We start from the raw sequence: 15,350 nt of genomic DNA, 5'->3' as shown, positions 1-15,350 counted from the left end.
AAAATCTACGTGAACTGAGCGAAGGCCTTGTAGTGCGCATTGGAGTATTTTATTTCATATTATATTCCCATGAAAGTGATTTCATTCACCGTAGGCAGCATTTCAAAATAAAATGCTGACAAATGCAGTTGCAGTTTATCTGAAATCCAAATGTTTTAGTAAACCGGTCCATCAGTAAGATTACGTTTACCATTCTTCACTAGAACCAGTAATTTGTTCGTTGTTTATATTAGGTTCTCGTCGCCGCCTGCACATTTTCTGAAGCCGCCCTTTCCCTTGCCTTTCGCGCTTCCCCGTCATTACGACCGCGACGTCTATGTGACTGCATTGTCATTGGCTGCTTCGAATGTCTCTGCTCGCGGTGATTGGTTGCTTAGGGACAGTTTAGCGCGGCTGGTTTGAAAGCTGCTCATTTGGCATCATCTGCAGTGTGGAAGGAAGTTGTGTTTTTCAGGTAAACGCTTAAATATTTCTTTTAGCAGGTGCGATAATGGCGGACTATAAAATGTAGTTTTTGCGAAAGGTTTGATGTGGGTCAGGGGAGGAAATGCATGATACTGGGCATGGTGCTAGGACTTGAGTAGGTTCTTGGTGTTCCAGACCTGCTGGTGACTGGAACAAGTGGTAATGGGTCTTCTGCGGAGGTTAGGGGGTGCTGGATGCGCCCATTCTGCTTGCTCAAAGAGCTAGTTCTATATGGTCGCTTCCTCTGGCATGTATGCCCATAAAACATACGTCGTTCCTAGGCGTTTCCGTATGGTTGAGGCGATGTTGCTTTTTCCTTATGTCCAGGATCACCCTCTAGAGATTGTTCCTCGCTGTCTCCCCCCCCCCCCCCCCTTTTTTTTGCGTTTTAAAAATACTGTTCCCATAACCGTATAAAGTTCGTTGTAGTATAGAATAATAGTAAAACCCGTTCGGTGAACTACAGTTCCCGTAATGCACTTGGTTGGTAGCAAAACTGCAGGTTTGGTGTACAGTGTCCCTGATAACATCGAGTCACGTGGTACTTTAATTTGAGTGTCAGTAGCTACCCAGGTCTATTAATGAGTGTTCTGAACTCTAACAGACTGAATATACCACACCCCGGAAGTGCTTATTGAGTTGATCTCCCCTCGTAACGCCGTTCTAACAAAAGCCCACGAGGGCTTTAGCTTGGGCCACATTATAAATGGTCACGAGGGTGGAGAGACTAGCATGACCCTGAGGTTTGGTTCTTAAATCGGTGCACTTATGAGTTAAATGTTCTGTTCATTGGACTAACTCCTGATCTCAATGTAGAGCTGTACAATTGTATACATTGTCCTTGTATACGGTAGTGGTTTATACTGTCATCAGGCATGTAGCTGTTGTAAAATAGTTGTCTAATTTTTGTGGGTGGTACTCGATGAGTCCAATTTCGTGTATTTCAAATGCTTACTGTGGTTTTGTTTACAGCAGATAGCTGCCTGTGACATTCTAAACTGGTTTAGTGTTGCAAAAAGGTACACTCCTTCTTTATTTCTTGGTTATGTGGGTTGCATCAGATCCGTGACCCTTCCTAAGTAGCCAGTAAGTGTATGCCTTAAAATTGCCTTTTATTTACCAGTAATCATCCTTACTGTCACCTCGTTAGCTCACATTCTGAGGGAGTGTAATCGTCTGGTGACTTTCTGCTGCCTTACTCACACCACCCCTCTTACAGTTCAAATGAAACCAGTTGTTTACTTATCTCTGCCCCGTTTACTAATAGAGATCCTTCTCCTACTTATTACTTAGCTTTAAAGTGACTAGAGAAAAAACTTGATCTAAGGTAGGATGTAGGACTCGAATAAAGGTTGCTGCCAAGTATGGTGGTCAGTAACCCTCTTCAGTTCCTTAGTCTGTGCCTTTAGGTTACAGCAAGCCCAACTGGTCAATTACCATGCCTCTATTGAGTAGCTTTTTTTTTAATTTTTATTTTTTATAAAGTTCTCTTGAAACTGGCACAGTAGTACTTTCTTGGCCCTCAGTCAAGCGTGGATATGGACCAGCTTACTGTCATGAGCAGAAGGAAAAACGGGTTGCAACCCATGCATCACCTGCAACTTTTTTGAGCTGTTGCTTAATGGGCAGATCCTGTTAGATTGTCAAATTTATTTTTAATGTTGGCTATTGATACTCTTCCCCAAAAGACACTCACACAAGTAGTGCACTGATCATTTTCAATGCTTTAGCAACATGGTAACACCCAGTTTTACTGCAGAATGAATGTAAAAATGCAGCTGTAGATCTAAAATCATCAAGGCACAACGAGTAAGTGGTATGAACACTCACTACATAATGACAATTTGATGGAATCCTTCTTTCCTATTCCTAGTTTTGGGTCCAGCATCTTCCCAAAAGTATGAGCTTCCTGTATGGCACTTGAGTCTACTTTTTCACATCTCACCACCAGATACTTTGCCTTTGGGGCGAAATAAAGTAATGTTGCACTCTTGCATTGAATAGAGTGGGTCTGGCCAATCCTAACATCAGGCCCCACCTGCACCCCTAAATCCACAACAGTCTTTCTGCTTCACTGTAGATTAAAAAATACCACCCCAATAGCAAGCAAGAGAGCGCTTGATTCTTTTGAGTGCTGTTTTTTTACATAAGGGCAGGATAATGTGGCTGACTCCAAATGTCATCCCACATGTAATGGTGAATGCCTGTCCTTTTTGGGCTTGGGTAGGCTGCCACCTGGGAAAACCTGCAGATCCAGACAGTTCTGAAAACTAGATACGTGGGAAGTCCAGGTGATGTGCTTTGTGTAGATTCCACCACATTATCTTAGCCACCACTCCCTGCAAACGATCAAAAATGTATATTTTCTTCACCTTTCTGTGGGGCAAACTTCAGGAATCAGTAGGGAGCCACAAATTTCTAACCACTCAGCATTCCCCCAAATCTCCCCATACAAATGGCACCTCACTTCTAGGGGTAGGACAGAAAAAGCCATAATCTTCTGCAAGAAGAGATCAGTGGTAGGGGTGGGATTTGGAGACCTACTCGGCTGCCATCCATGAAAATCTACCAACCAGACATTTTTTAAACTAGACAACCTTGAGGATTCCAGGGTGGTGTGGTTTGGGTGGATCCCTTGACAACAGAGTTGTGGTGATGGAAACTGATGGGGAGTCCTGCTGTAGCCAGACATGTGGTGACCATACAGTTCTAGAAGTTGGGGATATGGGCAGCCGTCAGGCTGTTAAATCTGCCTTGGCATCTGGTATCAATAGCGATATATCCTCAAATACTCCCATGAATACCTTTTTTAATTAGCTAGCTTTGGAGGGGGATATCAAGGTGGCGACTGATGGACAAACGTTCAGTGGGTGACTTGGAAATGGCTTGCTGCCCTGACAGGATTTAGGAACTTTCTGTTTTTCCACTGTTTTGTAAATGGCTGAATTGAGGCCCTTGGTGCATTCATAGTTAAGGAGCAGCTTAACCAAGGGCGCTGGCTCCTTCTTCTTCTTTTTTTTTTTTTTTACTGTGGCTTTATTAACTAGATGTCTGCATTTGGTGGTATCTGATTCACTAATACTCTGGTAAACTAAAGTCTATTTCCTGCACTGAATAAAGTATTTATTTTCATTGCCCTTTAAATAGGTCCTGTAACACTGTGCAGTCTCCTTGGTGCCATGCTACATATTGCATGCTGTCCATTGCTGGTTTGACCTAAAGGTTGTTCAATAGGAGTGTATAGTGGAAGGGATATGTATTAGGGGTGATCTGGACACAAAGTCCCACATCTGCATCATTGTTCTCATTATGCCAGATATGTAGGCTAGGTCTAGCCTTCTTTGGCAACCAGAGGATATCCCACAAATTTCTCCCTATCAAAATCTTCATCACAGATCAGTGTTTTACTGTCTCTCTAGGGAATACTTGAGTCGTCGTTGAGTTGCTATATAATGGGTACTTTAGGAACCCCATTCTCCCACAGTCGCTGTATTGTGCCCTGCAGTACCCCTCTGGCCGCTCTGGATTTACTGTTTTGCCAAATAAATTTGTCACAGGCTAGTTGGTGGCTTTGTATGTCTGATTTCAGGATTCCTTAGGTAGTACCTGAAAAAAATATAGCACTTGGGAAAGAATGTTCATCTTGAAAGCATTCATCAATCCTGTTTACTTGCTGAACAATGGTTATCCTGAATTTCTTTAAATAGCAGTATGTAATTTAATTTGTATAGTTCCTATTAAGTGGGTGTAATCTAGACACCCAGAAACTTATCAGCAAGATGGGCTTACATGCAGCACGTTGTTTGGTTTGCCAGTTTTGCGAATAAAAGTCAAATTAGTTTCAGGCATTGTCCGTCGCCTCACTCCTTTCCTTTTTAGAATTAAATAAGTCTGCATTTCTTGGGATCATTGATGGGGTGAATCTTATTTAAAAAAAAAAAAAAAAACCAAAAAAAACTGAGCCTCTGAACCTGGTGCTTCATGTAATGGCAAGTGTTTGATTAAAGAAAGGCTTCAGTTAATAAATTTATCTTGCATAGCATATGGTACCGGTAGTAGCTGTACCTGTACTAGGAAGCTATCATGTCCTCCTGCACTAGGCACAATCTTTCATAGGATTTGATGATATTCTTCACACCCTCTCTTCCTGTACCTTCGTGTTAGGTAAAGTGCCTGCTGGGTTCGTACGTACTTGATGCATCTTTTGCTCATCACAGACAATTGGCTAAAATTTGGTTGGCCCTTTTGTAAAGTTTCTGCTTCAATCTAAGCAATGTTTTTTCTTATCCCTCAGTGATAAGTATGTCTAACTTTGTAATTTTATCATCTTCCTCAGGAGGTCAAGTTGTGTGTTTTTTTTTTTTTTTTCTTTTTTTTTTTTTCTCTCCCTATATTTTTTTCTCCCTCATGTCATGTACTAATATCCCCCTTAGTGAGTGCTTTTGTTCAGTTCTGACAGCAATTCTTTCCCTGGATCACAGTCTTAAGGGGTGTCCACGACCACTCTGGTCTGTTATTAATATCAAAGTACTCAATTACCTGATTTTTAATTTCCTGGCTGTATAGCCTGTCGTTTAAGATCATGTTGCCACCTTTCCAATTACCCGCTAGTGTACCCTGACCCCAATAGAAATCCCAAATCAGGAGTGCATGATTTGAGATACCTATCAGACCTATGTCTGTTTTATTTGAGTATACAATGTAGGAGTGCCCCAAATGAGATGGATGCACGAATAAACTGATAAATGTTTATTCCCTCTCACTTGGATGGCATTCTTGCCAAAGGTCTAAAAGACACATTCCTGCCATCTGTTGCATGCATTGTCATACCACCACTGTTGTACCTATCTTATGGATATCTACACATTTCCAAATAGACCATGTTTAAGTCTCATGCCTGGATTAGTTCCCCTTTCCCTTTTTATGAAGGATTTTCATAATCTTTTTTTCTTCCTGACCTGTGCTGAGGGCATATGATGTTCAAGAGTAGTCTCCCTGCCTATCAAGTTGTCTACTTCTGCACCCTCCTTCTGATAAACTATACAATCCCCCACCTCTATGGGGGAAATGATTGCCCACTGCTAGCATAACCTCTCCTGTTGCAGCCTCTTTTGAGGTTGCAAAAAACTGTGCTGGGTATTGTCTATGAGCCTTGCATCTCCTGCAAATATAAAAGTCTCTTGCAGGCATGTGTCGGGGTTCATCGTTACAGATTGCCCTCCAGAACCTGTGGTGTTTCACCATGGCATTTAAACCCCTTATATGCTATGATGATTGCACCATAGGTATCCTAGATGATCAATTCTTCAGGCCTTGTTACCCTAAGTTTGAGCTTCTTTTTTTTTTATGCCTTTTCTATCTTGTCTTTGTAACATAGAAGCATTGCTTTTGATGTGATGTGATTGCACCTCCTTCATGCCAACCAAATGAATAATAATAAAAAAAATAATACCTGAACACAAAACATCGCCCTCTAAGACCTGATGTAAATTCTACTGCCTCTGTTCCCAACATCAGTGTTTCATTAATACCCCATCTCGTGCTTGGGTGTGACCTCCCACACCCTGTCCCTCTACTGATCATTGCAAAAAAAAAATGCACACTGCCCCACACTCCAACAAAAAGTTAGCCCCAATGCATCTTGGTAAATGCAGTCAGATTCGTTTTACATTAACAAAGGTAATCAGTCCTTCACCTTAGTAGGTGCAGCCAATGCTGTGTACCTCTGTACGTGTTTTTCTGGGTTGTGCCCGTCATCGGCAGAGAGCAGCATATTTTGCGGGTTTGCTTGAAATGCCACCAAAAGTCTTCTCAGGTTTATGTACCACTCTGGTGCACAGGTGCCTCACTAAAGCTTTTTGGGCAAGGGGGGGGGGGGGGGGGAGGGAGGAGGCAGGCAAGGGAGGCAGAGGCACATTCTTCTGATGGGTACCAAATTGTAATGACACACAATTTACTCCTGTTCTTACTGACATGGTTCTATATGGCTTTTGTGGGAGAAGACCGACACCGGTGAAGTGACCCATTTTGGATTTAGCTCAAATTGTGAGCCACTACCTGAAATTTGTATCCTTGATGTCTGATTAATGTTAACCAGTGTGACAACCTCCATGTTATGGCTCTGTTAAACTAGATCTTGTTTTTCAGGTTTATAGTCTACTGTAACCATGGATGACTATGCGAAGATAGAGAAAATCGGCGAGGGTAAGCAGCTTGGTGATCATTAGTGACTTTATTTACTTGAAGGAAGGAACCACATTTTATGGGGCTCGCTTCTGCAACTACTTGCTTGAATAAACTTTATTTAGATTGCGTGCATGTAGTGTTAGCTCTTGAGTTAGGTGTATAGTTTAATTTCTGTGCATGGGACTTTAATAACATCTTTGGTCTACTGTTGCATATAGCACAAGTGCATGCTAATTCTAGTTTTTATAATAGTTGAGTGCAATTTAACTTTTTTGTGCTAATGAGCCACCTGGTCAGGCTTGCCTAAAAGATTTTAGTGTCTCTGCAAAAGTGATGTTGTATTATGATGTTAAACCAATTCTTTTGTTTTCTTTAAATCCAACTACTCGGACAGAGAAATTGCACTGTACCTTGGATTTTTAAATGTCTCTCTTCATTCATCTTACTTAGAAGTTATGGAAGCAAAGCCCTGTGTTAAAGATGCTAAGTTAGTGTGTGGAGAATAATTTACAAAAAAAGTGTAGTATTCTCCATTGCCATCTTTTACCCAAGAATCTAATTAGTCTCATCTGGATAAATTCAAGGCTGTTCCCAGAAGCTACTGCAGCACTTGTGATAAATGCCCCAGTTGGTGACTTGAAAGTTGGCCACTTGAACTTTGTTCCAAACATGAATGTGTTTACTCTGACTGGTAACAAAAAATGTCCCCCACAAACTGTTTGCATGCTTAGTGTCACTATGTCAATGTATTCATGTTTACTCGGCCCTAAAATTAAGTGGTGGGTTTCTTTTCTGTGATGTGTAAAGAACCCGGTCACCCTGAAAGGGTATCCTGATGCAGAGCAGGAGGCTTTTAGTGAGTTGCTTGGTGCTCCAGCATGGAAGGGCTTCTGTAGTACATCTTACTGATGACTAGGGCGTGAGTGACAGTTTCTCTAGTGTTTGCGCCATTTGAAGATCTTCATTTGCACCTTCAGGGTGTGAAAGCAGGATGTTGGACACAGTTGACTTGTGCAGTCATAATCAGTTTGCTGTCTGTTCACTTAGTTTCCTGGGGCACTTAAATAAAGAGTTGCATATACATTTTAGCTTGTGGCGTAGAGCCCCAGGAATACATTACCTGGCTACCTATTTGTAGATCACATGTGTAAGAAAGTTGCTCTTTATGGCATGGTTACCACAGTATTTTTTTTTTTTTTTTTGTGTGTGTGTGTGTCTATCAGTGTGCTTAGACTGTTTTCACTGGGACACCAGTGATGGTGCTCTTGCCTGTAAATTTGGTTGTTTTGGTACCATTTACACCTCACAATTGGCATACTGGTGTACCCCTGTAAGTCCTTAGTTTATGGTACTTGGGTACCAAGGCATTGGTACACCAGGGGTCTCCCCTCTTCCCCCCCCCCCCCCCAAATGGGCTGCAGCATGTATTATGCCACACATGGGAGCCCATGCAAACTGCCTGCAGGCCTGCCATTGTAGCCTATGTGAAAAGGTGCTTGCATCCTTTAATTGCTGGTCACTGTAAGTCACCCCTGTGGTAGGCCCTTCCAGCTCGGGGTGCATGTCCCTGTGTGTGAAGGCACCATGCATAAGCAGAGGTGCCCCTACAAACTCCAGTTCCAATGCACTGGACTTCGTAAGTGCGAGGAAGTCATTTTACCTGTGTACTGGCCACAGGTCACCACTACCTGTGGTCCAGTTACATAATGGTAACTCCTAACCTAGGCGTGTTTGGTATCTGACATTAAGAATCAATACTAATGCCAGTATTGGTGGCATGATTCCATGCACTCTGGGGGCTCATTTGACCAACACATTACCCCCCCCCCCAAGTATTGCTCTTACCAGTCTTACAAGGTTTGCATGCAGCCCACTCTGCTGCAGTCCCTCAGCCATGCTTCTTCCTGCCTGCTGCTTGACCAGCTCAAGCAGGGGAAGGCAGAAAATAGGATATCCTGTGTGCTAGGGGGTGCAAAACCCACTCCTTTGGAAATGGGTGTAACTGGGCTGGGGAGGTAGCCTCCCTGTGCCACCAGACTGCTTTGAAGGGCACACTGGGTGCCCTCCTTGTATAATTCGGTTTGTTCCAGCCCAGGGACCCCTGGTTCCTGCTCTGGCGAGAAAGCACACAAAGGAAATGGGAGTGACTACTCACCTGTCCATCACCACCGCCACTTGATTCTGCCATCTTGAAAACGAGCTGGACAGAGGCCCCTGGGAGCATCTGGTTGGTAAGGACAGGTGTCTGACGTCAGTGACCCCCCTCTGATAGGCGGTCATCCTGCAGAGTGGCCAAGCCCCTTGTGGGGCTATTTAGGGACTCCCTTGCAGGTGGGTCCCCAGATTCAGTGTGCAAGACTCCACCAGGACTCCTTTCCATCGACCTCTTCTGTACATGGACACCGGAACCGCTGCAGAACTGTACAGTAACCAAACAAGCCTGCAACTCCCGAGGTGACCTTGCCTTGCAACCTCCTCCTGGCTCCTTCTAGCAATATCAACATTGTCATGGCCGTGCACCCTCTGAGGTCAGCAAGACTTTAGCTGCACCAAAGAAGGAATCTCCCATGGAGAGAAGGAGTCTCTCCTCTGCATCGGCAGGCACCTAAGGCAACAATATATTGCTGCTGGAATCCTCTCTCAACAGGAACTGTGTGGATTCTCCAACATAGGTGGTGGTTCTGAGTGGTCCTCTCTGCCTTCTGTCCAACTTGGGAGATGGTGAGCCCATGCCTGTCCTTGCAGGACAGATCCCTGTGCGCCTTGATTCTTGCACCAACCAAGGCTTGTTTACTCACTCTCCTGAGGGATCTTCAGGCTCCAAGTAGCCCCAGCCTCCAGCACTTCATTCTTGCCAGGACAGTCTCTCCTCTGCTTCTCCAGCGACGTGGGACTCCTCTCCAGATGGGCTGACTGGGCCTCACTGCAACTTATTGTGCCTGCTGCCAGTGGGTGGCCTGTGGGGGTTACAAATGATACTGCTGAGGGTCAGCCCGGACACCCCTCCAAGGGTTGAGTCCCATGGACCTTACTTTGTTCTCTTCTCTGCAAATCCTCTTCTGCCCAGACTTTTGTTTGCCAAAGCTTTTTGGTGGTCCTCCTGACTACCGACCTGTCTGCGACCTACGTGGGACATCTGCAGCATGACTTCAGGGACCTCTGTGCCTCCTGGGCTCCACAGCTGATCTACATCTTCCACTGTCGACCTTAATCTTCACCCACAGAGGGGTGGTCACTGGCTCCTGCCCCACCTGGACACTCTTACGTAGACCAGACTCTGTCCCCCCCCCCCCCCCCTTCTTTTGCAGGTCCTCTTCATCCAGGATCCACTGTAGGGTTCCACTGGATTGGTCCGGTTCTTGCAAATTCCCTTTTCCAAGTTCCCTTGTTAATCTTTGCGAAGACCAGGTAACTTACCTCTGCTCTCCTGGTTCCTGGGGTCCATCTGGGTACCCCCAGCTCCCTTATAACTATTCCACATCCTTGGGTGGGGGACCTCACTTTGCATCTCACTATCTTCTTGGTATATGGTTTGAGCCCTCCCCACTCCCCCGTCCCCCCCCCCCCCCCCCCCCCCCCCAAATTGGGCCCTAGCGATTTTCTGCTAGTTCTTGCCAATGCTGCTTGTTTCTCTGTACTATTCACTAATACCAGTGTGTGTGTGTGTGTGTGTGTGTGTATATATATATATATATATATATATATATATATATATGTATATCCTTGCATCCAGTTGGGGGGACTGCCTATAAGATAAGTAATCTAATTCAGTGTTACTCTAATAAAATAACTTTATTTTTGCAACACTGTGGTTCTTTTCATGTGAGGTAAGTTACTGTGTGAGTACTGTGGTTTTGCAGGTGATTCACACTCCTCTTACATAGTCTTGGAAGCTCTCCACGGCTAATACTCGAGAGCCCTGGCTTCCTAGACACTGTTTCACTAACTAATAGGGGTTGCCTGGACATGGTATGAGGTGTAAAAACCATAGGTGTCCCCCACACACCAGGCCAGCTTCCTACAACATCCAGTAATCTATTCATGCATAATGGCCATAGGTTGGTGTAGTGGAGTCTATAGCCCCGGCAGGGTCGCTGTTTTGGAGCTATGCATGACATGGGAGCCATGGTAGATGTGTAGAATGTGCCATTTGTTGTAAACTAACTTTAAAATTGCCCTTCGTGTGTACACTCCTAGGTGGTCAAATAATTGTTCTTATATGTAAGGTGTGTGCATTGTCAGTAGTGAACCTCTGGGGCCCATCCAAGAATCGTGGGCTGGTGGAAGTTATGTAACCTGTCCATCGTCTACTGTCATTTAAGTACTAACCTCATTTTCAGGGGCTTTGCTTACTGGCTCGTGGGCTCGCTGCGCAACTCCCCCCTGAGCTGTCCCCAGCATTAGACCTGCCATTTGAGTCTAGGGTCATCAGTCACTTCCGCCAATAAAGGGGCTATTGGCCTGCGACCGATCCTTTTCTCGTCATAAGGCCCTTTCCTCTGCTCTAGCCCAATGTGTCGCATCTGTTACCATTGTAGTCAAGTTGGGTCCCCTTTTCTGTTTCCAGGCCACATAAACCCTCTGTTTGGCAAAATCCACAAATCTATGACCTACTTTTTTAGGACTAGGTCTACTGAATAGTCCCAGTAAGTCACCAGTGTGTTCTCAAGTCGCCTGTTTAGTGTGCGGTTGAGTCTCTTGATGACCCTGTCCCAGAATTCCTGTAGTCCGGGGCATCTCCAGGTCCTATGTCTGAAGCCTGAGTCTTGTAAAAGGCAGTGGGGACAGCCCACCAGGTTCCCCTCAATATATAAGTTGGATCCTGTGTGGTGTAAGATATGTCCTCTATATGTAATTATAATTTATTTATTGTAGGCGAGTATTTCAGGATACTTTGAGCATATGCCAGAATCTTGGTCCATTCGGTGTCTGCAAATGTCCGTTCAGGTCTGTCACCTATTTGGTATGCAGGGCTTCCAGTGGTCTATTTATCATCCCCATCAGTGCTCTGTAGAGCTAGGAGATGAGGTGGGAGCCCCGTTCGATAGATAGCCTTGCCTGGAAGACTGTATACATCGGAGTTTCTCAGACTGTGCCACCCCAGCGGTCTTGCATAGCTTTTACCACAGCTTCATGTGTCAGGAATCGCCCCTGTGGCAGGCCAGTCTGCTCTGCCAGATCACCAAATGGGACCAATAGTCCCTAGCAGTGGCAATTGCCTACTGTTTGTATTCCTGTTTGTCCAGTGCATGAGTTGGCCTGCAGTGAAGCAGATGCATGGGGTCACGATGAGGGAGTCGCACAAGGAGGATCGCTAGTGCGTAAGGAGTCCTGATTTTTGTTTTTCTAAGTGTTCTGTGCCAGTTGGCAAGGGCCACTGATAATATGCCCGGTCTGGGGCCCCGAGGTGAGTTTGAACTATTTTGGCTAGGACTCTACTCGGATCGCTATGTTCTGAGGCCATTTCTGTAAAGTCCTCTTTGCCAATCCACCTTGCGGACCATTGGAGTTGCATTTCAAGAAAGTAGAGCGCAAAATCGGGTACCCCGAGTCCCCCCCCCCCCCCCCCCTGTTTCGGGTGAGGGGCAGCGGAGGGTGGTTAGAGCCACTCGTTGGTGATGCCATCCCATAGCAGCTCTCTAAGGAAGACGTCCAATGTCTTAACGATGAAGCTGGAAGGTAGATGGGCACATTAACAAAAAAATAGACAAGCCGTGGGAGGGCCACCATCTTGATGAGAGAAATGCGCGCCATGATGGATAGGTGACGAGAGTGCCAAAAGGTGACAGTTGTTCATAGCGCTTGGAATGCTTTCTCCCAGATGGCCCTCATGAAGGTCATCAATCTCATGATAAATCAGAATTCTGAGTTAGTGGAACGAGTGAGGTGCCCAAGCGACATCATCAGGGGCATGAATTGGGGCTGGGTGTACGGCGACCATCAGGAACACACATCTTACTGCGTCTTAAGCAGTCTGGAACTATTACAAAAGTAATCTAAAAAGTCAAGCACCTGAGGCAGGGTTTTCGCACAGTCTTTGAGATAAATAAAGAGATTGTCTGTCTGCATATAACAAGACAATGTGGGTCTTCCCATCTAGGTGTATTCCCCAGGTCTGACCCTGCCGTCTGACTTTCTGCTATGGGTTCAATGGCTATGGTGCATAGCAAAGGTGACAGTGGGCACACCTGTCTGGTCCCCCTATGGATGTTGTAGCCATCTGAGATCGTCCGGCCTGTCCTAACCCATGCTGTAGGAGCCCACTGCCACATAGAAGCAGTTACCTGTAGTGTCTCAACCTTCCCCAGGCATGCCTTCTGTTGCGTTGGTTTTGTCAACTTACTGGTTGGTCTTGTGAGCGCCGCCATTTCCTGCGGCGCTGGGACATTTTGTTCTCGTTCTGTTGTGCTCCATCGATACTCTATCTGTATCATTCAAGCCAGGCCCTTGCTCCTTTCGGATCTTGACAAAATTGGGTGCGTCCTTCAGCATAGTTTTCAATGTAGAGGGAAATGTGAATGCATATCGAATACCCTCTTTATGGAGGGCTCGCTTTATTGCCATGAAGGTAGGTGGGCTCCAAGTGATCCTCTGAGGTGCCCACTGCAGGTCCGCAGGCGAGCACACGCTAGACCCGTTGGCTGCAGGCGTGTGTGTCATGCTGTCTGCTTCAGCTTTTTCCCAGTGCCATTGAGTCGTGTAAATCGCCACCCCGCGCTCCAGTTATTCTCCGGCATTCTCAAGTGACCAGGACCCGCAGTGTTGTGAGTAATAAAGAGAAATTAGTGGGGCTGATCCAAAGTCAGGGGATTAAACAGCCTCCGCTGTAGCCTGCTAGACTGCCCTCCCTCCCTCATCTTTAACCCACTTAGTGACTTGGGGTGGGGGAGAAAAGTAGGAGTTGTGTGTTGTCAGCCTAGGAGAGGATGTTATAATTGCCAGAGGGGTGATGTGTTGCAAAGGGTGTGGCAGAGAGATGAACCTTGAGGCACTCTGCATAAAAGATAGCAGGCTTCTGAGAAATAAGGTGCCAGACTGACAGCTTGTGTTTACTCTTAAGATGGAGCAGATCCAGCAGAGTGGGTCATTTAATGCCAATCAGATTTGTAGGGCACGGCTAATCACTCAGAAGTGTATCTGGACACTGCAGGTCATCCTGGTTCACAATGGAATCAGTTGAAAAGCCAGGTCATTAGTGTCTTGTGGAGTTCTAGGATAGAGGTGGCGGTCCTGAGTTGCAGGGGGAGGTCATTCCAGACTTTCGCTGCAAGGTACGATCGTCCTTTTTGGTAGCTTTGTCGAATGGAGTGGGGGTGCGTGAGCTTGATAGAGGGATGCAGATCGAAGGAGTCTGGGTGGTTGGTGGAAGTTCGCCTGTGGTTGATGGAGGCTGGTCCCCGGTTTCGCAGGGCCTTGTAGACGTTGTGCCTCATCCAGTCAGCGATGCTTACCATGCACCCGTGGAAGTTGCTTCTTATAGTGGTGATCTGACTGGATTAGCGGTGGGGGGGGGGGGGGTCCGCAAGGTGTATCAAAGCAACCTGAAGGCAGGACTAATGTAAAGCATTTATCTATGAAATCAAAGGAATTTTGAAAGGCAGGCCCAGGAACGAATGAGTGGTGGGTGTCGTCGAAGCCCACTGAGTAGATTACAACAGGTCGAAGAGCAGCAACTTGTGCGCTGTTAAGATCAACCTGAAAAGGAAGCAGAGCGGTAGCTAGGGTAAGAAAAAGGAGAAAAACCAGGCAGAGGTCACAATGGCAAGAGGAAGAAAACAGGCAGTTAAGGCACAAAAGGAGGACCTGTTCCATGGGAACGAACAGCAAGGATGAGCTGGACCAGGGATCTCATGAAGAAGAAACCTCAATGTTTTTTTTTTTTTTAACAAAGCTTGTTCGCTATAAAGCGTCCACTTGCATGTGGACAGCCCACCAAATTAATACGGAGAGCTGAGCTAGTGGTCTGGCTGCCTCTAACACCCTGTGCATGAGCTGAGCTATGAAAATATTTAGCATGTAAATCGTGCAACAAATAATGGAAACATATTATTAGTCTTGTGGGAGAGTTACAAATGGGGTCTCTATTTGGCAGAGGTATGCACCCTGTCCAAGTAGGGACCACAGTCTTATTTGGGGCAAGCTAGATGCACAACCGAGAGCCTGTGCTCACCCTCTGGTAGCTTGGTGCAGAGCATGTAGGCTTTTTAACCAAGGTACTGTATAAAGTATTTGTGCCTCACATACAGTAACACAATGAATACATCACAAATACCTCTACACAGGTTTTTTTTTTTTTTAAACTAGCTTGGTGTGTTATAAACTCATTAAGGCCAAAACAATTGAAATCCAATTTATACTTTGTAAGAGTTACGTGTTTTTTAGAAATATGAGTAAATACAGTGCAAGAGCAATTGCGGGTTGGTGTTCTTGATCCAAGCAGTGGATCACTAGGTGTTTGCAAACCGCTCCTACCACATATAGTGCCCAACCTGCACTCGCTGATAAATCTGCAGGGGTCTCTTGGGACCAGCAAATGCAGCAAAATGCTGTTGCCTTGTAGTACTTTTTCTGCAGCAGCACGGGCTCACATCACTTGGGCTCTCCTTGCTGCAAGGCAGTGCGGAGATGGGCCGCGCTGGTCTCTCTTGGAGGCAGACTCAGGAGCACACTGACAAGAAGGGCTAGCAAATTTTTAGCCC

At 45.6% G+C, this 15,350-nt stretch overlaps 1 protein-coding gene across 1 annotated transcript in view; it reads left to right on the top strand.

Moving 5' to 3' along the window:
* Positions 1-336: 336 nt before the first annotated feature.
* The window catches only part of CDK1 (cyclin dependent kinase 1), a 97,837-nt gene continuing 82,823 nt past the window's right edge, over positions 337-15,350 (top strand). Inside the window, exons 1-2 of the mRNA XM_069240921.1 lie at positions 337-454; positions 6,613-6,669. Of these exons, the coding sequence (XP_069097022.1) occupies positions 6,633-6,669 (37 nt within the window). The 5' untranslated portion in view covers positions 337-454; positions 6,613-6,632. The remainder of the gene's footprint in view (positions 455-6,612; positions 6,670-15,350) is intronic.

Source organism: Pleurodeles waltl, chromosome 6 (assembly GCF_031143425.1).
Source record: "Pleurodeles waltl isolate 20211129_DDA chromosome 6, aPleWal1.hap1.20221129, whole genome shotgun sequence".
NCBI classification, from domain to species: Eukaryota; Metazoa; Chordata; class Amphibia; order Caudata; family Salamandridae; genus Pleurodeles; species Pleurodeles waltl.
This window is presented reverse-complemented; position numbering and strand designations above follow the sequence as displayed.